Source organism: Rhyacophila brunnea, unplaced genomic scaffold, assembly GCF_057557595.1.
Source record: "Rhyacophila brunnea isolate RB1 unplaced genomic scaffold, BYU_Rbru_1.0 scaffold_12, whole genome shotgun sequence".
Taxonomy (NCBI): Eukaryota; Metazoa; Arthropoda; class Insecta; order Trichoptera; family Rhyacophilidae; genus Rhyacophila; species Rhyacophila brunnea.
The window spans coordinates 17,320,685-17,348,597 of NW_028232774.1; the positions used below are offsets into that span (position 1 = coordinate 17,320,685).

Consider the following 27,913-nt stretch of genomic DNA (forward strand, 5'->3'; position numbering starts at 1 on the left):
AGAGACTTGAATTTTTGTACACATGTTGCATCTTATCAAATGTTTATATGATATTTCTGTTAATTTTAGAATAAGTACAATAAAATATTTACAATGGCACATTATGTTATATCGACAATAATGCAACACCCACATAAAAACTACTATCAATACGATGGCGTAGGTATTTACGGTAGGTTACGTCTTATTGGTCTGTGACCATAATCGCGCCCACTTATTCAATGACGAATGCTTACTTTTAATTCAACATCTTTCTGTTTTCTGGCGTTTGGTTGTTTTACGTTATAACGTTTTTAAAAATAGCATGCGTTTCAGATACGCCCATGAAAATCTTATCTGAGATTAGGTAATAATAATGTATGCACGAATATTAAATGGTACACATTTCAAGAGCATTACATTTTCAAAAAGTCACTAAGATCATGAGAGTATTAAAATTATGCTAAAATAAACATTATAAATGAATTTCACCTTACAAAGGCTTTTTAGTTTTCGTTTTTAGATAGTAACAGAATAATTTCGTGGCCAAGGCAATAAGCACGCATTAAAATAAGTTTATTGATATTTTAGGAGTTTTATTTTACATATATATTACTGTTTTATTTACCTAATATATAAGCTACAGTTTTCATTTGTGTGGAAGTTAAATCACATTTATATTAATAAGTATAATAAATAATTCATAATGTTACCAGAAGCTGATGTAAAAAATGTGAAAGAAGAAAATAATTGTGAAAAAAGTGTTGCAATAAAGGAAACTGTAATACATCAGTATATAGGGGCTATAATCAGTAAGTTTGTTTTAATTTCATTTTCAAAAAAGTGGTAAATCAATGGAAATCAGGGGTTTTACATATATTTGAGCGTTACGATTAAAAGTGAGTGAAAACGCTACAGACTATATAAAATAAATCATTTAGAACAATCACAGATGCCCTATACGCAAAACCACTCTTCACAGAGACTCGAACGTAGAAACCATTTACGACCACGTTTTGAAACTTTCTAAAAAAAATTAGGGCTACATGACAGAAGATTTCCTAAGCCAGTCGATCAAAGATCTAAACAATTACGATCCAGCCAACCTCGCCGAATTTTCAAAACCACGAGCAATACTGCTCTTCAAGGCTGTATTTTTCCCTACAGTAAGAGACAAAAAAGAGGTCATTTGGTTCCCTCTCCATCTGCATAGATGTAAAAAAAAATATTCCGCAGTGCTGACTCCGTCAATTTGAAGGAGAAACCACTGTATAACTCCTATTTTTCCCAGTTCTTCTTCATTTTTTTTCTATTCAGCCCACCACGAAGAGCCATGCGCTATTCGTTAATAGGTATACAAACGCGATTACTACAGATGACGAGGATAAAAGGCCGTTTGGCCTTGGTGCCTCATATTATACCTAGGTATATATTATAATTGATTGAAATAAAAGTGAGTTGGAGAGAATGAATGTATTAGAACTTACATGCTGATAGAAAATAAGAAAAAATTAACTAAGTAAGACTCAAACTCACGTATTTTTCTGGGGTTTTTGAAAACTACGTTTTTCTTTGTGTAATGATGAATCTGATATTATTAAACCTTATAAAAATATATTAAGTATTGATTAATATATAATAATTTTATCCTGATAGTCCTGATGCTCCTGATCATAAATAGTACCTAATTATTATAATAATAAAATAATGACAACTTTTGATAAAGTATAGCTCTTTGCTGAACTATACTTAGTAGAAAAAATATAGACTTACGATGCCCAAATCGGCAATCTAGTTTGAGTTAGAAAAACATCATATATAAATTGTTCTAATGCATTTAATTTTTGTACTATTCCATTTGAGTCGTTTTTTACGACCCGGGTTTCGCCTTTCGGCATCTTCAGGCACTATGTGAGTACCTTGGTATCAATGTGGGACATAAGCCATTTACAAAATTTTACAGGAGACTCACAAAAATATGTGAAAAGTGTCCGTTTTCCATATAAAATACCAACTTTAAACTCAAAAATCTCTATGAAAACTACCGTTTTTGATACTTTTGGTGGATTTTTTGAAAAGAGCTTCACTTGCACTACTAAAATCAATTAACACATGAATTTAGTGGGAGATGGCGTTTGTCCCATTTTGATACCAAAGTACTCATGTGGACTCACCAAAAGGAAAATACAAACTGACAACGAATACAATTAACTCTAACTATATAACAAATCAATACAATAAAGTAGGTACCTAATAAGTCAAGGATCACAATAAAAAAATTTAACAAACAAATTGTGAATAGTTTAAGTATTTGTAAAAAAAAAACCTTTATCTTATCAATCAAAGTTTTTGTTTACCTTTCCATGCACTTGGCTATTCGATCACTACACCTAAAACTATGTAACTTGAGTGTAGATGAGGAAGGCGTTATCACACAAAACTTAACTTTCAGGCAGTCTACAGTCATACATGTACGGAAACTCAATAGGGTGGCTGTCAAGTGCTCTGCCGTATCTGAATGCAGGGGAACAAGAGGGATGGATCGGAGGCGTTTTTTGCCTGGCAGCTCTTTTCGTTTGCCCTTTCTTCGGCTTCGTGGCTGATGCCAAAGGGCGGAAGATTGGTGGATTTATTGTGGCCTTGTGTTTTTTGGTAAGTTATATTTTTAAATAACCTATCTTTAAATGATAATATTCTTCTAAAATCTATGCAGTCGATTCTAGATTAATTTTCTGTCTGCTTTCCACATTCCTATTGGTCATCGAAAGGGTGATGTTTGCTTGAAAATATTATTTGTGCACATTAAACTTTGTCAGTCATACGTATTTTTTTTATTGGATTAAGACTACAATGTACAGATGAAGTTGGTTAATTTAAAAAAAAAACAATTAAACCCTGCATAAACCAAACCATAAAAGTGCATACTTTTTGATGCAAACTTATTTGTTTTCGTTGAATTAATAATACATATTATGACACTTGCTGTTAGTCAGTTTTTTTAATTCATTAAGCGCTGCTTAAACCAAGCCATAAAATATAAAAAATATTAGGTGCCTATATATAAAATATCCAAAATTATGTACGATTCAATGTCATAATAATAGATATTATTTACAGATAGATGAATATTTGTTGACTATTATCTATTATGGCTTGGTTTTCGCAATTTCGAACACCATCTGTAAATTATTGTACTCTTAGTTCAATGAAAACAAATACGTATAAATAACTGACAAAGTTTAGTACGTATGCACTATTTATATCGGATCTTAACAGCCTACCTCCACCTTTCGCTACTGCTATGTACGTCATGAAATAATTCTTGTTGACGCACTTCCGTAGCTCTAAAGATCACATTCTTAATAATCTTACTATATAAATAAACAATTTTTGCCAAAATGTCCTTTACGCCTTTTTAGACCATCAGCCTAATAATTGACAAAATGGCAGAAAAGCCTTCAAGCCGGGCAGAGAAAACACAATATTATATTACAATATAATTTTAAAATAATCATGACTGGTTTCATCTGTTTTGATGGGAAATTCTCAACTGATAGGAAATAATTACAAGATAAAAAGAACTTTTTATATACAACGTTTTTAAATGTTCTGTTGAATCATATAAACTTGACTTGACTAGCTTAAACGATCAAAAAAATTTGTTCTTGATAGAAATAATACTGAAATGTCATATTGATTTCCATAGTAACGCACGTATAGATTAATATTAATAATTTAGTTGCTAGGACCCACTTAGCAACCAATAATAGTTTTGCTTTTTACGGATTTCTTCCGAAATAACTTTTTATACAAAACAAAATTAACTGAAAATGAGATCAATTCTACTTAAAAATAGCTAAACGTATTTAAAAAATTCATTGGCATTGTGTTCTGATATGAGTACCTTGGTATCAAAGTGGGACATACGCCACCTCCCACTAAATTCATGTTTTAATTGATTATGGTAGTGCAAGTGATGCTCTTTTCAAAAAATCCACCAAAAGTATCAAAAACGGTAGTTTTCATAGAGATGTTTGAGTTTAAAGTTGGTATGTTATATGAAAAACAGTCACTTTTCACACATGTTTGTCAGTCTCCTGTAAAATTTTGTAAATGGCTTATGTCCCACTTTGATACCAAGGTACTCATATATTCTAAAAGTTTCAAATGTCTAGCTAGTCGGGAAGTTAGTTAAAAATCGATTGCAAGATTTGTACCGGACAAATAAGAATACGAGCTAAGAAAAACGTTGTAAAGTACATTATTACAGCTGTTTACTCCAATAATTTCAGGACAATATATATATTAAAGCCATGTACGTGAACAATTAACTTCACTTAATTTCACATAATACATTAACATTTATACCTAAACACTGAAACTGGTACTGATCGTTATTAAATTGAGTAAGTATATCAAATAATATATTGTAGTACCTACCTATTATGTTTTATTTTAATATAATATGAAATTTATTTGAAAACAATAATGTGGCATTCGGATTGAATTTTCTTCTGACATCTATTGATCGGTTTGATGGTTTTGTCCAATTATTTTTCTTCATATTTGTATCGCACACAGGGAATGCCCTTTACGTCCCCTTTTTTACGGTAAAACGTTGTAATGTATTTTTTTTTCAGATAAACTGGATACTCATTGTGTCCAGTACCAATATAGCATGTGTGCTGGTCGCGCGAATGTTCGCCGGGGCAGGGGGCTCGGGTTCGATTACAATCGTCTACATGTACAACAACGAGATAGCTGCCCCAAAATTAAAAACAGTACTTGGTAAGCGGGTTCAACATTTTAGGCGCAAAGCCCACAGAGCGCGGCGGGATGGAATCGGTGAACGGCGTAACCTCTAGCATCAAATACAATGTAAACATATACCGCAGTTACTGGTAATGACTCAGTTTGACCAGAGTGCGGGTGTGCGGGGCTTATCGCCATGTAAAGCCTAGTACCCACGCACGTTCTTGCTCGACGGTTTTGCTCGATCGAGCATATTGACTTGGAAGCATGTTCGTCGTTGCGTCCAAACAACTCGACACAAGACGCTGTAACGCCTCCGTCGCACCGCCACGACTTGACCACGAGTGAGAGCGAGGCCACACTAGCCTTGCCGGTGCGTCCTCACTCCCTCACTCAAATTAATCAATTACAGACCTTCAATATTTTTCGGATAGCGCAATTTGTTCGATGTCGAACAAAAAACCATCGAGCCAGATGGTACACACGTTGAGACATATTGGAATCAGCGTAAAACCATCGAGCAAGAACGCGCGTGTGTAGGTACTTACTATTAGGTGACATTGAATGCACTTCTTACGCCGCTTGCCAATCGTGTTTTCCAAAAACTAACATTTTTTTGGTGGTTTTGAAACAAACCTATTTTTGTTGTAAATTGTACGTAAAACATTTCACCGTGGCACACTTCGCCGTGAGGTTTTCAATCTTATTAGATTTAATATGATAATTCATTTAATTTTCATAGCTTATTTTGGCAAAATTCATGAAAACCTAACCTAACAAATAATCCAGTGTATCGGCTATTTTAAAAAAAAAAATACTGCTGGCTTACTGTAAAGTGTAAACCGACAAGAACCTTGTTCTATTTAGACATGAATTTACCACGAATGTTTTCTTTTTTGAATTATATGAATTCATCGCGTCAATTGTATAAGTATATTTGACGGATTTTGTTTTAATATTATTTAACATGTTCAGTCAATATATTTGCGTTTTGGCAGCTTCTAGCTGGCAACAACTTATATATTAAGTTTAATATACAATATAACAGTCAATTCATTTTCGAAACATATAAGCGTGTATGCTTTCTTATTACTTGAAACCGGTTTTTCGGTATCGATACATAATTTAATACCGGTATTGCAATCCCTAAATAGAACAACTAGCTACAAAGTACATAATTATATACAAATCTTGTATGCAAAAAAAGTAATACAAACATAATGAAAAAAGTACATCAAAATTTTTTTTTTGTGATGAGTGTACTGTTCTTTGTATAAATTAATTTCCAGGTGGTGCAATGGCTCTCCTGTACTCCATAGGCATATTGACTGCATATATATTGGGCGCCATCCTTTCGTACAACCAAGTGGCTTGCATTTATATTGGAGTATCCCTCGTCTTCTTTCCTTTGTGGTGGCTAATGCCAGAATCGCCGGCCCAGCTTCTTTTAAAGAAGAAAGAAAAGGTACAATTTATTTTTTTATTTCTTTGCTATTAAGTTTTTAATAATAATTATGAACAGTCAGAACGATTTGTTTCGATCATCTATCGCATGTTTTCATAAAGAGGGTACGAGGGGAATCTGGGGGAGGGGGTTTGTTGCTTTCACCATGAAGACAATTCAAAATAGTTAACACATCTATATGTTTCTGTGATTTTTAATGCGCCAAAATAACACGCATATCACTCGGAGATATTCCATAAACAAGGAATTATCTACAATAATTATTAACACACGGTACTGCGTCTTACATCATTCCAAATGCATTAAATTAGAATCAATTATGACGTGTTAAAAATATATTGCAGTAAGTACTATTCAACGATATTTTGACAGCTCGCCCGGCAGTTTACTTCCCAAGATGATAATTAACTGCCCATATACGAGATATCTCGAGATTTAACACTTTTTATTGATTGTGGAGTTATGTGATATTTTAGAGTATTGCCCTTCAGGGCTGGCAGAGGCAGTTGAGAAGATATTCATCGATAAAAAAGACACCAATAAAATTGGTCGCATTACCATTTTAAGCACGCACTTATTTACATGCTTATTATATAGGTATCAGACAGTAATCACCTTATAGAGTTGAACACGAATTTAGTCCGGCCATAAGCATTTTGACTAAAAACAGGAACTGATGCAGTTATAATATGACCACATGTAATTTATCGATACTGCCAACAAATACAAAGCCAATATATTATATTATAATTTAAATTTGGTAGCACACGTCATTAGGTGCATGCTTTTTTTAATTTTACCGATTTCATTACAAATAATAGTAATCAATCTTGCATATTTTGTGCAATCTATCATATTTTATTTTTAATTTATGTTCATAAATAATTTTATAATTTCAGTTACCATTAAATTAAATTAAACAAAATTTGTTTTATTTCCAAACTGGCATTTTAAAATTACACTCGCGATTTTATTATTAGTTGATAAAAGTATATGTACAATTTCCCGCAGGAATGAATGCTGGAAAACATCCTTGGAAAATTCGGGGAAAATAATGTATCTGAACTTCTGAACATAATATTGTATTTGTTTCGAATGTGGAGTTTTAAAAAACACAAAATTATTGTATAAATACTAATTTATACTTAGTACTTAAGCGGGTCCATGGAGTGGGGTTTTTCCATGCAGAGAAATTACCCTAACCACGTGTAATTATTATATATTATTTTATGAACATATTATGGGGAAAATGAACCACCATACTATTGCATCCTATTTCCTATATGAATCTTGTAAATGGTGGCTGTTTATAAATGTATTGCTTCGGTGATTTTTCTTATTTTTTTAATTTTCGATCATTAAGTAGATTGACTGTACTTTTTCCGCACCTATCAGTACGTGGCAGTGAATAAATAACGTCTCATTAGTGCGTAGCATTCTTGAATATTACCTGGTGTTCTTATGAGGTTTCCTATAAGCTTATTTTAGAACGCGCCCAGAAGAAATTTCTTCGATGTCTTTATTTCAAAACATTTAATTATGTTCCTTTCGATAATTCGTCAGATGATTATTTTCCGACTGCCTTTCTACAAGGCATGCTTACTTTTCACTCTCTTGAATCTTGTCGGTCTCTTCTGCTTTTGAAACACTTTTGCCTGTTATCGCGAGGGATGGTTTCCAATCCTGGTGTCCTAATGAATTTGAATTTACATACGCCTGTCAATTACCTACGTGGTCGTATCCATGATTTATTCTGAATTGGAACCGTTTCCTCGTGTCAAGCCTATCAGGCACTATTAGCGATGGGTGCAAGATTGGTAAATGCGCTCCCTAAAAACATAGACATTTTCAATGACGTACTTTGCATTTTGTTTTTGAAACTGTATTTTTCTGTATTAATTTGTACTTATGTAGGTATGTTTTGATTTTTTTTTTTGGTATTATTATTATTGTTATCATATTTTTTTTCTATATTCTCCTCTCTTGTGAGGGTAATGTTTGACTTGATTGATAATGTAAATATCATGTTGTGTACGTCTTGAATATAGATGTGTTATGTCCACAATGTTTTGTATTCTTAAATAAATAAATAAATAAGGATCGAGTGAGATGAAAAAAACATTGGAAGGCTTTAATGCAGCAGTGGATCGACCCCTGCTGATGAAAATTTTTACAACACTTCTACGATATACATTAAATTCATTTACGCATGTTTGTGTGTATTTTTTTATGACTGGCGTCTTTAAATCGAATGAATCGTTCTGAAGGATTTCTGTAATCTCTAGTAAACATGTGACACTATTTGTAATAGTAGGTATTAAATATAATATTATTTTACTTTTGCAATGTTCTTCAGGAAGCTTTGAAGGCTTTGACTTGGTTACGAGGATCTCCAGAAGCAGCTATTGAAGCATTGGAGAGTCTGATACAGCAGCAGGCCGGTGCAGCAAAGGCTGCATCACTCGTCTCGTTCTGTAAGGCTATTACGTACTTCTTACTTAATCTGGCGCTACAGACCACTTAGATTCATAGCTGACTGCCCAACTATCCTCCAGGAATCACTATCCCAAGCTCTCGCTATCTCTTCAGTAAGTCTCTGTAAGGTATTAAACCAATTTATTTGTCAAGATTAAATAAATTTCTAGTTTTATTTTAAATAATAATTGAGCCTCAAAACCCGTTTTGCAAATTTTGCAAAATCTGCTTTGGATATTTTAAAAACCTCTTTTTTATAAATTTCATGACATTTCCTTACTAATTGGGGTACCTGTGAGCATCGTTTTATGTCAGTTGATATGATATAAAAATATAATTATGTATTATATTAACGAGTAGGTAGTAGGTATGAAATAAAACCATTTTTAACCGGAATTATGCCACAAGCTTGTTTACACGCTCTACAATTCAGTGCAAAACAGGCCATAGAAAATGAACTTGTATACATACAAGCTGTAGTTAAGTCTCATTATACTAGCCCCGGTCATTTGTTTCAAATAATTTAATTAAACGTATACAAACTACCGTTTTTTGGAATATGATGAAATATTTATCCGAAAGTCCGAAAAGATATATAAGTACCTATTACAAAGTTTTATTTTTTCATAGAAATTCGCGACCCGCCGTTAAGTTATCTCGCGGTATTCAATGGGCTACGTAGATAAAGACCCAAATTCGGGGTTAAAGAATAACTTAATTGTTAATTATTGACTTTTTTACAACGTTTTTCTTAGCTCGTATTCTTATTTGTCCGGTACAAATCTTGCAATCGATTTTTCACTAACTTCCCGACTAGCTAGACATTTGAAACTTTTAGAATATATCAAAACACGATGCCAATGCATTTCTTTTATACTTTTAGCCACCTTTAAATAGAATTGATTGCATTTTCAATTAATTCTGTTTTGTATGAAAAGTTATTTCGGAAGAAATCCGTAAAAAGTAAAACTATTATTGGTTACTAAGTCTTTCCTAGCAACTAAAGTATTAATATTATTATATACATACGTTACTATGGAAATCAATATGACATTTCAGTATTATTTCTAACAAGTACAATTTTTTTTGATCGTTTAAGCTAGTCAAGTCAAGTTTATATGATTCAACAGAAAATTTTAAAACGTTGTAAGTATATAAAAATTTATTTTTATCTTGTAATTATTATGAATATATTTAACTATTTTTCTCAATACATATGGTAACTTCTCCTCTCCTCTGGTTATCTTTCACTATGTAGTGAGCCACTAGACAAGATTTCAATTAAAGCTTTAGTGCATAATTACAACATGCAAACACATATTTCCACGTAATTGACCGGCCCGGCAGCGTAATTATCTGTACGGAGATTTTACAATTAACCAAACACCACGTCATACTAATTATAAAGTTGACACATAATAAAACATAGATAAGATACCTACATAAAAACTAGCGAAAGTTAACTATGTTGTATTTTCACGGAAGCAAAAATATAAGGCCTCAGTAACATTTTTGGAGGACAGCCATGATTGTTTATAGACTATGCGTTGGTACCTACCGATACCTATGGGTATTATAAGAAACATTGTCTTCATGAGATACCTACCACCATTTATTTTTTGTTAAGCTCTGTAAAAATATTAAATTATGTCGACCATACTAAAAAAATCGGAAACCGTATTACCGAAATACGTATTTATTGAGGCGATGTCTTTACTTAACAGAGGCTCCTAGCGGAAAAATACAAAGCTTGCAATTTGAGACATTTACATATCATTAAAATTTAGTTTATTAAGTTTTCTATCTTGTACCTAAGAGATTTTTGACTAATTCATAGGCAGTTTTAATATTTTTTATATTTATTTAAAAAACATCGATTTTTATAAAAATATATAGGTATGTGTAGATATAACTTGAAATCCTTTCTATTTATATGAAATCTTATTTAGGGATGGTCCATTGCCGACTCAAGTAGAAAGCCGATACATTCACAACGACTGGTCCTACTTTTACCGCCCCTCCCGTTGTTGTCTATGGATGACCTGTTATTGCCTGTCATTATTCTATAGAGTGCTCGTCCTGACGCGTCTGTCGTGTTCCCACAGAGAATGGTTTGATTTGGATAGATGATTTACATGATAAATAATACACTATTATTAACACACCCTCTACAATTTTTTTTGTGTATGTAATGCATATATCAATGCTACATATTTTTTGGAAATCGATATTACCACCGGTTTTTGTGTGAAGGCCTAGTCTGACTTTGACAGCTGATGAATAACAGGAATGTATATTATTTATAAATAACACTGATAGTTAATATATTTGATTTGAGATTTTTTTATTATTCAATTTGAACGAGAAAGGGCGAATCAATATGTCAAGTAATCTGAGATCTGATTTTGAGAGCTGAACAGTAGAGCACTCGTTGATTGTGCAAAAAGATATGCTCAGGCTTTAAAAGATGGCGCTGGATGGTCCCAATATTGAAGCTCGATGAGTTTTTGTCAGCCCATTAATTAATACAGTTGAAATAGTAGATTTTCAAAAAAAAATCTCAAATTGCAAGCTTCGTATTTTTCCGCTAGGTACTTCTGGTAAAGACATTTATCAATTATCAAAAAAAAATCAAGCTTCGTATATTTCCGCTGGATGCCTCTGAGATGCGGCGTGACGCATGCACCTTAATAAACTAACATACAAACACCCATAGACCAACCCGCTTGATGATCATTGCCTGTTGTTATGTAGTTACTATGAGTGATCTCCGTCCAGTAATAGATCGAAAGCAAATACTTCAAGCAAAAATAACCATTACCATTTTTTGATAACATTATGCTTTATTTTAGTCAAGGACCGCACAGCAAGAAAGGCATTCTGGTTATGCGGAGTTATGATAGCAGTCCAATCTTTCTGCGGCATATTTGCGGTTCACTCCTACGCGGGATCCATCTTCAGCAGAGCCGGTGGTGCACTGTCTCCAACTGCAGGCACCATTCTCTATGGATGCCTCATGGTATTCGGTGCGGTGATACCGCCGCTTATTGCAGACAGAGCGCCACGAAAGGTACGATCGTATTTCTACAGAATCGTTATTGTTGGAATTCTGATATATTTGGTTCTAAGATAAGCACCGAACTTTAAGAGGCCAATTTCGACAATCTAAGTTCAGTGACCAAAACATAATATATTATTCTTATTAGAAAGCCTGGTCGCCACAAATGCCAATTTTGTTGCATTTAGAAAATTTCCAGCATCATACTGGCAACTTGAGACTTCCTTATTTAGATTGTTCGGCGGTTTTGCATTAGCTTTTGATACAAAACCGAAATTACCACATTTTTAAATTTTGTCACTACCTGCTATCTTCTCTCATCGGCACTTTTAACTTAAACTAATGTAAATTCACTCATAGCACATTTTAGTGCATGACAAAGTCTTGGTTAACTGCTCCTGAGACATTCCACACAACTACTCAAAAATCCTTGTTCTAAGATTATGGCGTTTGAATGTTGTGCAAAAATTTTCATTTTAATTTTAAAATTTAAGTTTTTTAAATTTAGTTTATTTGAATTCAGCAATGCACAATGAAATAAGGAATGAATGAATAAAGTCAGACATTTCAAAATATAATTAAATTAATGTATAATCTCAGAAAACGTTATTCGATTTTCACATTGAAGAAGTTGTTGACTCTTGTTTTCATAAATTACAAAGAGAAGACTTTTAACATCGAATGGCGTACTTAATTAAATCGAAAGCTTGTTTTCTTATTGAAATAGGGAATCGAATTGAGCTCATTTTTTTGTGATTTTACCGAGGCTTTGACTGCGACTCGCTGTCATATCGCCTCTTCTCTTCTAGAAGGGGATCCGTCGATCAGGTCCTCACTCTTATTCTGTTAAATAACTTTATAATTTTGCCTTGCTCTTCCGTCTTACCCACCGTCAGGACACCCTTCAATTCGTCGACACTCTCATAGATATCCGCAATTTGCAGCTGTACTCTGTGAAGTTCATATTTAGGGCATTGTAGTGCTATATGTACAATGTCCTCTAAAACATGACATTCATCGCAGAGTTGCGATTCGCTTCTTCCCATGAGGACATCAAATCTTTTGCCCATTGTGTGCCCTGTTCTTAGCCTCAGTATTAACATAAGCTCATTCTTCGTCAAAGGAGACTCTACAAAACAGGGCACCTCTCGTGGTGATGGTAGAATAGACTTACTCCATTTCCCCTTTTCTAATGATGCCCTATGGTGAAAATCTATCCACATACCTTGGCCCATTTTCTTTATAGCCTCATTCCAGTCCAGGTTTTCTGGTATCCACTGATATGGTACCCCTGAATGGCCAGCTTCCTTTGCCAGATCATCCGCCCTTTCATTGCCCTCAATACTCATGTGGGATGGGATCCATTGAAGGCATAGATCTCCTCCTCTATTTTTCTTGGTGTCTATCTGGTCAAGGATGTGGTATGCTATGGGTTTACTGTTATGTGAGCGAGTTGCTGCGACAAGATGTTGTAAAGCGCTTTTGGAGTCTGTTAATATGACAACAGATTGCGCCGAGAAATCATCGCTGAAAGTGTATTTAATTGCTTCGTTTATCGCGATGAGCTCCGCCGTCATTATTGGTATTGCTGGGTTTAGCTTCCAGCTCTTGTTTATACCTACTTCTGGTATCACAAGAGCTGCTCCTGCTCTATTCTCATCTTTGGACACATCTGTATAAAGGTGGATCCATCCTGCGTACCTCTCTATCAGCATTTTTTCGACGAGCTCTTTTGCTTTATCGCATACTATACTCCGTTTTGGTTTGTCTATTCATTTGACATCTAGTTTGATAACAGAGCTGAGGTCGTAGGTACCAACTGGCCTCCTCAGCTAATACATACCTAGGTATTTTGTATTTAATACCTCCCAACTTTCTGTGGCTTTGCGGATTCCTACCAGTAGTGGGAGCTTTCGTTTCTCATAGTATGTATTGCTTTCAACGAGCTCGTATAGGAGTTTCACTTTTGCCAATATGGGGTTATCTATTATAGATTTCCACTTCATCCATGTCTTGGTAGCCAGTGTCCATCTCCTGACATTCAGTGGAGGTACGCTGAGTTCCACTTGTAGCACGTAAATGGGTATTGTCCTGATAAATCTTCCACATATTCTTAATGCTTTGGACTGGATGTGGTCTAGCCTCACCGAATTAGTTTCGGCAGCGAAGTGGTAAAACATGCTCCCGTAATCTAATCGGCTTCTAATGAGTGCCGTGTATAACCTTCTCACATGAATGGGGTGCACGCCCCACCCACCTCCCGCCAGCACTTTAAGTATGTTCAGAGGTAGTGTCAGGCTGTTCGCGCAATGACTAATATGATGCTTCCACGTTAGTCTATAGTCCAGGTTCATACCTAAAAAATTTATAAGTGTCTACTCTTTCTATTATAGTGCCGTCGATTTTTAAATTAAGCTGGTTTTGTCTCTTGCCTCTGGCAAAAAGTACCACCTTGGTTTTGTTGGGAGCTACTTTGAGGCCTCGAGTTTCCAATAATAATTTCATTTCGTCAAGACTTCTCTGCATTAACCTTTGACATTCACCTACTCTTTTTCCCGAACAAAAATGTACAAAATCATCTGCATATTGTACAATGTTGACCCTTGTTATTAATTTTAATATGTCAGTTGTAAGAATGTTGAATATTAATAGGGATAGGGGGTCTCTTTGCGGAAGGCCTCTTGAGCATAACGTACTCTTCCGTTCATTATTAATGCAAATGGTGATTTTTCTTTCATTTAAATACTGCCTAAGATATTTAACGATCTTCCCACCGATTCCCCATTCATTCAACACATTTGACACTTCTTTCACCTGAACATTATTATACGCATCCTGGATGTCCAGGAATGTTGTCAGAATTACTTAGTTTTTGATCTGTGCTGCATTGATGTCTAGTACTAGGTTACCTATGTTCTCCAGAGTCGACTTTTGCCTTCTGAAACCCGTAGTATTGTGATGAAATAGTTATTTTTCTCTGAAAACCATTCAATTCTTCGTGCAATCATCTGGTTGAACGTTTTGCACATGCATGATATGAGTGCAATTGGTCTGACTGACGACACCAGGGTAGGGTCTCACCCTGATTTTAAGATTGGGATAATCATCGTTTCCTTCCATTGCCTTGGGACTTTGTCGGTTTCCATGATTAAGTTGAATATCTCCAGCTCATTCAAAAACATCATTGCGTATGTCTACCAGTGCCGAAGGGTGGAGGTAGGCTGTTAAGATCCGACATAAATAGTGTACACTAAACATTGTCAATCAAACGTATTTGTTTTCATTGAACTAAGACTATAATGTGTTAGCAGATAGTGTTTGTCGTTATAAAAAATACAATTAAACCCTGTGTAAGGCATACTAGATAACAGTAAAAAAATATTCGTTTTTCTATAAATTAAGCCATTAAACCATACACACATAATTTTAGATACGTTATGGATAGAATTTTTATTTCTCGATTATGGTTTGGCTTATGCAGGGTTTAATGAATTAAAAAAAAACCGTAATAATATGTATTCTTAAAACGGTACTTCAGTGAAACGGCAAATAATTTTCAACTATAAGTGCGACGAAATTTTGGATTCGCTGGCAATCGGAGAGCGAACGACGAGCTGTGAACACGTCAATTTGTTTCGTGATAGCGACGGGGGTATTAATTCTTAAATCGTGTAAAGATGACTAAAAACGTTAACCATTTACTTGAAAAAGAAAACATCTCAATGAATATATTATTACTGTTACTAATAGAACAATAAACAAAACGTTAAATGGACGCATGTTGGATTTATATGATAAATTATATTTCATTCGGCTCGCGTCATATTCACAATCCGCGCATCGCCTAGCCACGATCTTTTAGACCATGCCTCAACTGAGGTATAGCCTTAATTCAACGAAAACAAAAATAAGTATGACTGAAAAGTGTGCATTGTTTTATTATGGTATGGTTTAGGCAGGGCTTAATTGAATTAAAAACAAACTAGCACCATCTACAAATTGTATTCTTAGATCAATGAAAACAAATAAGTATGACTGAGAAAGTTTAGTGTGCACTATTTATTTCGAATTTTTACAGCCTACCTCCATCCCTCGCCAGTCGTCACTGCTGTCTACTCACTACGCCATCGAAGAATAACTATAATTACTGTGGTAGGTAATAGGTATTATAAAACAGCAATTATATCACCGTTGACCACCTTGTTTCACTACAATAATAACGTTTAACAACGCAATTTTAATTACATACATATTGTATTAGTGAATTGTTCTGTTTATCTATTCCTGAATAATACAGACACTAACTATATAGTAAACTAATAAATGGTGACAAGTATAATGAAATTTAAATATAACTTTGTAGGTAGTAATACCTTTTTGAACTCACGTGTGTGTGTGTGTGTGTGTGTGTGTGTGTGTGTGTGTGTGTGTGTGTGTGTGTGAGTGTGTGTGTGTGTGAGTGTGTGTGAGTGTGTGTGTGTGTGTGTGTGTGTGTGTGTGTGTGTGTGTGTGTGTGTGCGTGTGTGTGTGTGTGTGTGCGTGTGTGTGTGTGTGTGTGTGTGTGTGTGTGTGTGTGTGTGTGTGTGTGTGTGTGTGTGTGTGTGTGTGTGCGCGTGTGTGTGTGTGTGTGTGTGTGTGTGTGGAGTTCTTCTTTCGGGAATTTTTGGTGTTTGAGGAGTGAGAGATATTGAATAACGGGCACAAATTGATAACACAAAGGTTTAATTTATGTTTTATTACACTAAAGCGTGGAGAAGCATTAGACTTATTACAATTATATTTAAAGAGGTCTTAGATTAGGCACTACACATTTTAGGGGTTGATCTCACGGTAGGTATTCACTTTTATTAAGGTAGGCTAACTTTAGTTCGATTAATTTTAACACGAGTACACTACGGAGGTACACTGGTTTATAAAATCGAGACGGATGGAGTTTACTTTGTGATGATGCATCCGCTGCGTAGGCAACGGACACTCGCATGGTGCCTACCAGCTCCGCGATTATCTTTCTACCTCCAGTGTGAATTCCAGACTGCACGATTTTTTAAAAAGCGTCTTTCCGCTTGTAAGATGCGGGCGAGGGGCAAAGGGAGGCATCGGCTAACTAACGGGACTTTCGCTTAGGGTCTGTAAGTGGCCTCGGTATCAGCCGTATCAGGTATAATACCCTGCCCTCGAATGCGCGTCGTCTAATTCTGACAAATTCGTTTTGCGATAATATTATTATTTAGTATTTACCGAGGTTGCGAACATTTGCGGGGATGGTCATTTTAAAGGACGGTAGGCATTGTTTTATGTAAGGTTTCTGATATGGGATCGGTGACGTCTCTTTGCGAGGGGTTGTATTTGGTATCAGTAGTCAGTGGACGATTTTCCGTGGACGCCACTCCATTGATCTATATGTTAGGGCGTTAGCGATAGATTTGTCTGAAAACCTTCCTTTCAAAAACATATTACTATTTTTAATTAACTCAGAAGTTTTTGAGAATTATTCGTTGAATAAAAGAAATGGTTTATTAAAAATTGTTAGCATGTAGACGTAATAATTAAAATATTTGGCGAGAGCCGGGCGTCGGTTAGTAATTAAGGTAATTAATATTCCTTGATTTAATACACAGAAACCGAAAGTCAATAATAACGCAATTTGATAAGCATTTCATGTAGGACCTACTAGTTTAAATTGTCGCAATTGGATAGGAGGCTCATAGCATAATAATTGGTTAATGCACAGTACGAGCATCGTATTTTTTTTTCAAATATGATTTTTTTAGTGGATTATATCTGAGGTGTTCAGTATTACTATTTTGTTCTGTAACTACTGTCCAGTACTCTGAACTTTATTAAAGTATGTGCCATATTATTATAGTCTGTCAATTAGGCTCCATAATATGTGGACACGGTTCAAACTTTTATATTGCACAATGGCCACGCCGTTAACGCATCGGCTTATAATGTTGTTGGTCCCAGGTTCGCCCTGATTATACGATCATGTGGGTGATTAAAAAATAGCGGAATATGTAGGTTACCAACGTCGAAACTAACAGCCTAGTTTTAATAATATTAGGAATTAATGTTTTTTTTTTCAAAATTCTTCTTTTTTTCTGTTGACTACGTTCAATCCTAATAAATCATATGTTTTTCCACAGAGTGGAGATTTGTGTTAACAGATTTTTGTTTTGTACGAAAAACGAACGTCAGCCACTCGCTCAATCTATTAGGTCCATACTCTGACATTATAAAACAATTTGTGTATTTGCCAGAACCAGGATTCTAACTTGAAACCCACGACATTATAAGCCGACGCATTAGCCGCTCAACCATGAATAAAAAACACAAATTTGCAACTGGAAACTAGCATCACCAAATGAACACTTTTTTTTAAATTTAATTATTGAAAATCACGTATTAACTCAAAATAATAAATGCTTACTTCAAATACCTAACATTTTTTTTTTGCACCATCCACCAACAGCGACGACATTAATAACAAAAATGCACACAATTTATTTATGTGATATGACGTGACGCCATCTGTGAAGAATAATAATATTGGTTTAATATAAATATATATTATAAATACAATATATGTCGTTTTAGAGATCAAATCATCGATCTCTTCCATCCATGTGGATCAGGGACTGGTCAATTCGGAAGTATGGTAACCCTATGTATTAATTCTCTTGTATGGTGTCATAAATTTATGTTATTTTCAGATAGTGCTAGCAGGGTCATGCTTTGTGTTAGCAGCTGCTTTAGGCACAATGGCTTACCAGATGATGTATCCTGCTGAAGACTCTTTTATTCCAGCAATTGCTCTGGCAGTCAGCGTCTCCTCGTTTGTTCTCGGTCTGGGATCAGTCCTTTATGTATTAATGGCTGAAATATTCTCCGATGAGGTGGGCTATTTTTTTATGCATTTACATACTTAATTAAATATTTCCTTTCGTTAATTATACCACCTGGTAAGTACTTTTTCCTAATATTGGGTGAAGAAATGACTCTTTGTCTGTTGATTAATAAATGACTATTATACGTAATGAACGGACCTAATGAATTATCGACTCTCGTTGAAATATATACAGCCTGTGGCACAAAGTTGCTTGTGGCACTAAGAATTTTTCAATTGCTTCGTTCAATTTATTACCATTTATTTCATGCAAGTATCTTCATTTTCTACAGTTTACCATATTGCATTCCAAGTATTATGAGCAATAACTAAAGCTACGATAGAAGTTTACAGTTACGTATCAGACTGACTACAATGGGGTGCACTGACATCACCTGGACGCCAGGATTTAGAGGGCGGCCAAATACACGAAAAAACAATTTTTAATACGAATATACATAAAATTTAATTACATATTATATTTCAGTATATTACACTGAATATTATATTGCAAAATGTGGAATACTTACCTACTTATGTACATTCCGTACCTCTGAGGGCGGCATTTACCAAAGAGCGGAAAATCTAAAAATTAACGCACGGCAGGTACTTAACATTTCTCATCTGGTCATAGATACATCACAGGAATATACAAAAATACCGAAACCCACGCCAGACCTATAGATATACCATCATAAATCGTCTGGTGCTCGATTTTTGAACTAAGCTCATCATGGTATAAAAAGTATTGAATGATATGTCAAATGTTAGCATGTGCGCCCTCACTCAGCAGACAACTTAAACATGTGGATTTATTATTACTTTGTATATTTTTGAGGTATTTTCAAATTATGTATGTTCAATTAAGAATGTTACATTCTCAAATCTTGTGAATTATTATTTATATAATATTATGATACAAGTAGTTTATCATATATTAATCAATATACTTACATTGTTATTTTGGTTAATTGAGTGAATATAATGAGTTAAAAATATATATACCTACATCCATATTAATAAAGACAACCCTTATAAATGTTGTCATACTATGATACCAGTGGACGTTAAAGGACCACAGCATCGTTTTAAAGCCGCTGGACCGACGAACTCATCAAATTTGGTGGATGTACGTGGCAGCGGAAGAACTAGGAATCGATTAGAGTAGAAGCAGTTATGGGGAGAGTAGTGAAGTGACCCCACCCCGGCTCATGATTATTGAAATAAATTTGAACTGGGTAATTCGATGTTTTGTAATAATGATTCATGATTTCAGAATAGAGGCGTAGGCAGTTCGTTGCTGGTTGCATTGATTTGGGTGACTTGTTTCTTGCTGCTTCAATTTTATCCAACAGCCGTTCATGTAAGATTTTTAATCAATAAATCATTATTATCTATGATTTCACTAAATAATAAAATACATCGTATTGGCCATTGTTGTCCATTCAGCCAGTTTGCACCGGTTGCCCATTGGAGACAATTGGCGCCGTTGTTACAGTATTCAGAACATGGCGAAAGTCAAAAAATTATAATCATATGTTATAATATGTAGCTATAATTTTATGATTATAACTTTATATTTTGTGAGAATTATTTGATTTTTGATCAGTTCAGTACGTAAGAAAGAGTACAAAACTTATAATAGCTCTCCATCTTCTAAATATTTTGAAGAGTATTATATTTATCCTCAGTTTTAGTACCTATATCTTTTTTTATCATTTAATTATACCAATGATTTTTAGCTTAGTCATTTTGTATAAAGAAGGCAAAAAAACAATATTTGGCATGTTTTCTTGATTCCACTGATACACAAAATTCACTTAAAATATAAGTAAATAATAAAAGAATTTAATAATTTGATTTATTTAGTAATTACTGTGCCTTTTTAAGTGATCCGACAAAATCCACCTTGTCTCCAATGGGTTAAGACAAACCGGCTGTTACTTACAGGTAGTATGTAAAAATAACAACATTGTTTTTTAACACTCCAGTTACTGTAGTATAATGTCACGTTAGGTTACCGAGCCCAATAAACTGCAAATATTTTAGTTAATATGCACTTCGTCATCTTAATATTTCGGAAATTCAATCATCAATATTACACCTAATTCAAATGTTATTATTTTCAAAATCGATAGTATTATCCAGTAAATACATTTAATTGATAGATATAATTATTGTCAGATATCATTTACCTGTCATAAATAAAATTATAAATTCACATTGCAAACAGAGCGTCGTATTCCGTTACAAACAAAAAAAATAGATTTAAATTATATGCGACAAAGAGAGACATACTTACTCAATGGTGAGAAAGACATATTATGAACGGGATGAGATCAATACAGCATGTAGGGCGTAGGCTATAAGAATGTATAGAAATACTCATATAAGTATTATAAATCTTTGATACCTTCCTCATTTTATAGATAATATAATGGTGATGAACCTTAGACTATAGATACATCTAAGTTATTGTAAAGAAACACTAGGTCACTTGATATTAAAATACATAATAATATACAAATAAATTATCACGAACATGTATCAACTTACCTATGAAACGTAATACCATCTTCTTGCTTATCAGTATGGCTACCACATTTTAATACAACACACAGAACCATATTTTCTACTTAATTAACTATATTTACCACTGACTTTATGTTTAATACAAAAAATAGCAATTTTAGCAACACGGTTATCGACGCTTAGTTAAGCAATAAACTAAGATTTGGCGGCGACACCGTAGCAAACCATCTTCCACATCTGTAAACCTTTTATCTTACTATCGTACTTACGTATCGCAGAGATTATAAGGGTGCCGAATACTTTCTCACTCGCACTTATGCATCGTTTTTGTGCAGGCCTTGTGATGAACCCTTGTTAGATTTATCTATGTTGCCAAAATAAACATTTATTTTTTACCTACTGTAACATCGTCAATCTCGTACGGTAACCCAAGTAGATATCACCGGAACGGAAGGAATTTATTTGCATCGTAAAGGTTGATAGACGTGTAATCAAAATTACATTATGCTAAGATATGTACTGAAATCTTAGTACGATACAAGGTACTGAGATAACGATGAAAATCATGGCGTTCTTAGTGTGTAAATATTATTTCATTTTGCCTCAATTTAATGTTTTTATTAATTGTATCTTACTTCTGTTACTATTGGCATTAATCATTTTTTACACAGACTTTGGGCGATGACGTTGTCTTCTTCTTTTTCGCTGCCGTGTGCCTGTTTGGCGGCATTTTCTGCGCGGTGTTCATACCGGAAACGAGAGGACTCTCACGGCAGGAAATCGTCGCTCTGTTGAACGGGGAAAAGATCGACAAAAAAATGGCGGACCCTCCCACACTGACGCGACAGACCTCCGTCGTAGCTTCGAATGCGATGCTTGTCTATGACCAATAATAATAAAATGTTATGACTGTACATATACAATATATTATAATATAAAATTATACTCCAATCTGTTAAATGAATATTAATGATAAAATAACGTACCTACAGAACTAATAAAAAAAATACAACGTCTCTCATTCTGTTACTCCACACCAGTAGCGAGGGGTGGAGGTAGGCTGTTAAGATCCAACATTAATAATGTACACTAAACTTTGCCAGTCATACGTAGTTTTTATTGAACAAAGACGACAATGTGCAGATAGTGCTAGTTAATTTTTTAACTTCAGTTCAGTGTGCACTATTTATATAGGTTCTTAGCTGCCTACCTCCACCCCCTCGCCACTGCTCCACACAAAAGTAAAATACGACACATGTCTCGTTCACGAGATTTTATCAGAGATGAATACAAAATAATACATGACTGTTTATGTTATATTATAATTGTTGTCAATGCTGTATGATCAGGGTACATCCGAGATAAATAACGAAAAATAAGAAAGAGATTGCCAATAAAATTTCCGAGTTACAATTAAGAAGTTCGGGCTCAGCCACACAGTGGGTTTACAAACGCATCCGTTTAGAATCACCAGTTGAATAAAACAATCAATTTGAGATTCAAATGGGATACATTTAGATTTTAGAAACAAGTTAGGCCGGTTTCAGACGGGACACCGGTATCGCGCTTGTATATAATAAGGAGGCCTTTGTATTCGAATAAAAGGGTCTTTGTATTATGTTTATGAACATTGATGAATTGAATGCATGAATTTTATTATTGAGTCAAGGCGTGTATGGTACACTTTTCCGTCTGCCGCTACATTCTCAAGCCGTCGATATACATGTTTTTATGACCGCAGGCAGTTTTATGTTCTAATTTATTTCGCGAAATTATGCGTTGACTAATTTAGCTCTGGGCGTTTATAAATATAATACAAAGGACCCTTTATTCGAATACAACGGCCTCCTTAATATATACGAGCGCGACACCGGTGTCCCGTCTGAAACGGGGGCTAGATCTGTGTCGACGCGCTACAACATCTGTACCATATTGTGTTTGAGCCTTTAAACTGTTAAAGAATGCAATTATTTATAAAAATCACAGGAGTGGGAATAAACTAAAAATATTATTTACCAATGTTGTATTCATATTAATATTTATACGTACATATACTACTTCATTCACGTGATAAATAATTTATATAATGACGATAGGTACCAATTATATAGTGAAGTTGAGGTAAAGTTTACTAACATATAACCCTAATATTGGAGAAACGCTGGGTCTTTCCGATACATACCTGATCACAGATGCTGCAAAAATTCCTTTTTAAAAAACAATTTACTTAGCATGTAAGCGAAATAAAAATAATAAAAATTTTAAAATGCGTATAATAAAATGTAAATTATCATGTACCTACCATTAAGTACCTAATCGTCGAATCGCTTAAAAATAAAATAATTACTAAAATAACTTTTTATATACCACGTTTTTAATTTTCTGTTGAATCATATAAACTTGACAATTCTATGTATTAATAATTTACGACAAATAAAGCAATTGTCAACAAATCATTTTTTTGCTATTTTGCAACAAACAAACAAATATAGAATACTGAAATGTCATTTTGATTACGGATTTCTTCCGAAGTAACTTTTCATACAAAACAGAATTAACTGAAAATGAATTCAATTCTACTTAAAGATTGCTAAAAGTTAAAAGAATGCATTGGCATCGTGTTCTGATATATTCTAAAAGTTTCAAATGTCTAGCTAGTCGGGAAGTTAGTTAAAAATCGATTGCAAGATTTGTACTGGATAAACAACCACCGGATAAACAAGAATACGAGCTAAGAAAAACGTGGTAAAATACATACGTTTACTAAACCTGGATTCTGGCAATACCGACCTACTAAATATTTAACATTATAATAACATCTATAATTAAAATGACGGTGTTGTCAATAAGCGAATGTTTGTATAAGTAAATACGTGATTTTATTCATTCAAATATACATACAGTGATTATTTGCTTTGATCGTCATTAATAAAATATGTGGAGCGCTTGCTTGTGTTTGTGTTTGTTTTTTTTTTTGGTTCCAGAAAAGGGTTGGGCGAATCTCCAATAACTATTCCCCAATAATAAAAAAAACGTCTTAATTAAAAACTTAAAACCTCCCCAATCAGTTGATCGTTGACAGATCGTTAAAAAAGGCCTTATAGCATTCAGATCAAATGCATGTCTAAATACAACATTTAAAAATACGTAATAAAAACCACCGGAATACAATGGAAAGACCGAAGAAAGTATATAGGTAAGTAAATTAGAAATATAATCATATCGCATATTATATTTATAAATAATTCTGAATGACTCAAAAGTAGATTAGCAAGTGGGTACTCGATTCGTACCTATCAAATAACTAATAATAACAGTGTTATTATCATATATTTTATACCAATCATTATCAAATCGTTGAAATTTTTTGATCGCAATGCCATCAAAAAAATTTACCGATCTGTTTCCGATACAGCGGCTTACATTGAACTGTGAAACGGCGAGCTGCATACGTACAATTTACATGTAATCATGCAAAATATGCATTTCGACAAAATGGTCATATAAGACATAGGTATTGTCAGAATGCCTGCGAATATTACGTTTTTTCATACTATTAAATGGTTCGCGGAGATAACCAGCTGATTGACTCATTATGTTTTTTATGACACTTTCAGTATGTCCAGTTGGACTTGATAATATAATATATTATCGTATATTACACTTATGTCAGTGGCGAAGGGTGGAGGTAGGCTGTTAAGATTCGACATAAATAGTAGGTACACGCTACTCTTTGTCAGTCATACTTATTTGTTTTCATTGAACTAAGAATATAATTTGCAGATGGTATTGGTGAGTTTTTAAAAAATACTTAAACCCTGCCTAAACCAAACCATAATAGTTTTGGTATATTTTGGGTGATACGACAAAATTGTGCACACCTTTTCATTCATACTTATTTGTTTTCGTTGGATTAAGAATACATATTACACATATATTATCGGTTCATTCTTTTAAATTCATTAAACCCTGTCTAAACCAAACTTTTGATAGCGAAAAAATATTATTCTATCTACAAAATATGCAAAATTATGTATGATTTAATCGCATACCTTTAGATATTTTATATATTTTTTGACTATTATCTATTCTGACTTAGTTTCGCAGGGTTTTATTTAATTTTATATACAAACCAATACCATCTGTAATTGTTGGTCTTATTTAAATGAAAACAAATACGTGTGACTGACAAAGCTTAGTGTGCACTTTTTATGGCAGATCCTAACAACCTACCTCCACCCTTCGCCACTATCCATAAGTTAGTCAATCGCAAAATGCCAATCATATTCTCTAGGAGTGTTCCCATGAGAGTTACTCATGTCTGTCCAAGGGCTGTAGTAACCCAGCGTGACCCATGTGAAATTCCGATAGACTGACGAGTCCGAAAGGCAATGTTTTTCTGTCAAGCCTTTTAATCCTTAATTGCATGGTGTTGCCTTTCAGCAACAAACTGTATTATTCTTTATATTTTTTGTGTGAATAAAATTGTATTTAAAAACTTACAGTTATCTAAAAAGTGTGCTGACAGAATAGTTAAAAATTTTATTCACAGGTGCCACTATTAAATTATAGTAATATTAAACATTACGATATTGAAAAAGTAGTATGTACCTACATTAAAGAGTTGCCATCATGCATTTAAGGGTTAATTGCAAAACGCGATCATGTATAGATTACAAATATTATGATATTACAGATATCTTAAACTGTTAGATGACGTCACACGTAATAATTTCTGGTGTCTGTGAGTCTGGCAAATATTTAAATCAATCGATCAGCTGTTGCGACCTGCTATCTACAAGAGAAACTTATTCAGCTATTAGAAATTTTTAAGAGGCAGAAGTTCTCTAATCATATTATGATCTCAACTGGGGTGACAATAAATTAACCAACATAGATATTCTGGACACTAAAGCCTCGGTGACACTGAGCTACTTTACAAGCTGCTTGTCGGCGAATTTACAATCTGCTTTTAAACTTACCCAGTGTTATCATCGAACTAGCTAACAAGCAGATTGTAAACGATCTACCGAGAAAAGTTGAAAGCCGGGCTACTTTACACGCTACACGCTGGCGTGTGGACCGATTAAATGTCATTGGCCGATATGCATCTGCGCAGTCGAGCGATAGTGGCGACCTTCCGGTAAAAAAACGAACTACTCAATACGTCCTGTCAAAACAGCTTGTAAAGTAGCTCAATGTCATGAGGCTTTATACACAAAGAATTTTCGCCCAACATGCACTTGTCCGTGCCACGTTTATTCAATATTTATTTATTGTGGTAATTTAGTTAGGTACTAGAAGTAAAGTTTTACCATACAATTACCGTGGAAAACGGACTAGCTGTTGTCAAATTGTGTCACCTGTCCGCCAGTCCCTTCATGATGCCACTGTACATGGCATAGTGCAGGTTAGGAAGATGCCCAAGATTCATGCAGAATCTAACAGTTCTGCGCACAATCCAAATAATGACACCAGGAAAGCTGCCAGGTTAAATCCCTTCATAATGTCTACAAAAATTATTGACCTGTATAACAAAACATAAAATTATATTAGCAAAAATAGTATTCTATAGTAAGCATTTTATTTTCACTAGCATCCACACACGTAGTTTTTTTTATATTCAAATATTCTAATAGAAGCCCTTCTTCTGCAAGATGGAGAGTATTTAATTTACTTAGTTGAAAACACGTATTGTGCACGACAAATAAGGGATTACAATTAAATTAAATGGTTATAATAATAAAACGTCAAGGTTCCATTTTTTGGTTATTTATATTATGATGAATCTCAAAAACAAACGAAGTTCGCGAATAATTTTAATGTAAGTATGTATTTATTTTTTTCAGTTTGAAAATGGAATGTATGCACATAGATAAATGTTCTGCTAACCGAAAACCTCCATCTCTGATTTAATAAATAATCGATAATCGAATAGGTAAATAGTTCTGTGGTTCATAGGTTCTATGCTAATTCACGACATAATACCTAGTGCTTTAGGTAATTCTAACATAACTTTTATACATAATATAGGTACTTATAGCGCCTATACAAGTGCATCTATTTACTTGCACCAATAGTGTGTATTCTAAGCTATCGCGATAATAACTGTTTACAGGTGCTGACTGTGTACCGCTATTTGACAGATCGTGAAAATCGGTTAACCTCAAAATGCGTCTCTGCGCGGTGTAGCTAATTTTTTCGGCAGGTTCGCCACTATCGTCCTACTGCGCAGGCGCAGATATCGAACAATTCCCAACTGTCGCGTGAAAATTCAGAAACTTCCGAACTTATTTGATTCATGCATGCAATTTTGCTACTTGCACGATAATATTTGATTCTTCTTCTTCTTCTTCTTGGTCGTACAAGGTCGGCTGAGGATCGTGATCACATTTGAATTTCGTCATCCTTTGAGCGACCAAGACTTTCCATCCTTCTCGATCTTCCGCTTTGTGCGCAAGTGTTTCTCAACAATAACATATTATTATTGTGAAGCCATACACAGAAGAAGATGATGAGGTGTCAATACATCAATATATGATTACACGTGCATTTTCTTGTTATGGCCGCGATAATACATACTGTCAGCAGTTAATTCATGCACGTTAAAACGGGGTATTATGCTACATTAGGTGATGAGGTCCAATGACAGTAGTGTAGTGAAACAGTCTTGTAGTAAAATCACATACATTGTCAAATCATTGTGACCTCACCGGGAACGCCTCCGGATGAATGGAACTACGAGGGCGCTTATCTTTCGTTACGC

General features: G+C 34.3%; 1 protein-coding gene across 1 annotated transcript; it reads left to right on the top strand.

The window, feature by feature from the left end:
• The first annotated feature begins 479 nt into the window (after positions 1–479).
• On the top strand, positions 480–22,163 carry LOC147077834 (solute carrier family 2, facilitated glucose transporter member 6-like). The gene is made up of 9 exons (XM_085940144.1): positions 480–791; positions 2,432–2,631; positions 4,620–4,767; positions 6,021–6,196; positions 8,553–8,670; positions 11,524–11,741; positions 18,443–18,625; positions 19,892–19,978; positions 21,819–22,163. Exons 1-9 carry the CDS (start codon positions 686–688, stop codon positions 22,038–22,040), a joined length of 1,458 nt encoding a protein of 485 aa, XP_085796270.1. The 5' UTR covers positions 480–685; the 3' UTR covers positions 22,041–22,163.
• The last annotated feature ends 5,750 nt before the right edge of the window (positions 22,164–27,913 follow it).

Bases quoted from the DNA above. Each gene is read 5' to 3' on its own strand.
- LOC147077834 (XM_085940144.1), top strand. From the start codon at position 686: ATGTTACCAGAAGCTGATGTAAAAAATGTGAAAGAAGAAAATAATTGT. The intron at 8,671-11,523 runs GTAAGGCTATTA...GCTTTATTTTAG, and splicing joins TGCATCACTCGTCTCGTTCT to TCAAGGACCGCACAGCAAGA. The intron at 11,742-18,442 runs GTACGATCGTAT...TGTTATTTTCAG, and splicing joins CAGACAGAGCGCCACGAAAG to ATAGTGCTAGCAGGGTCATG.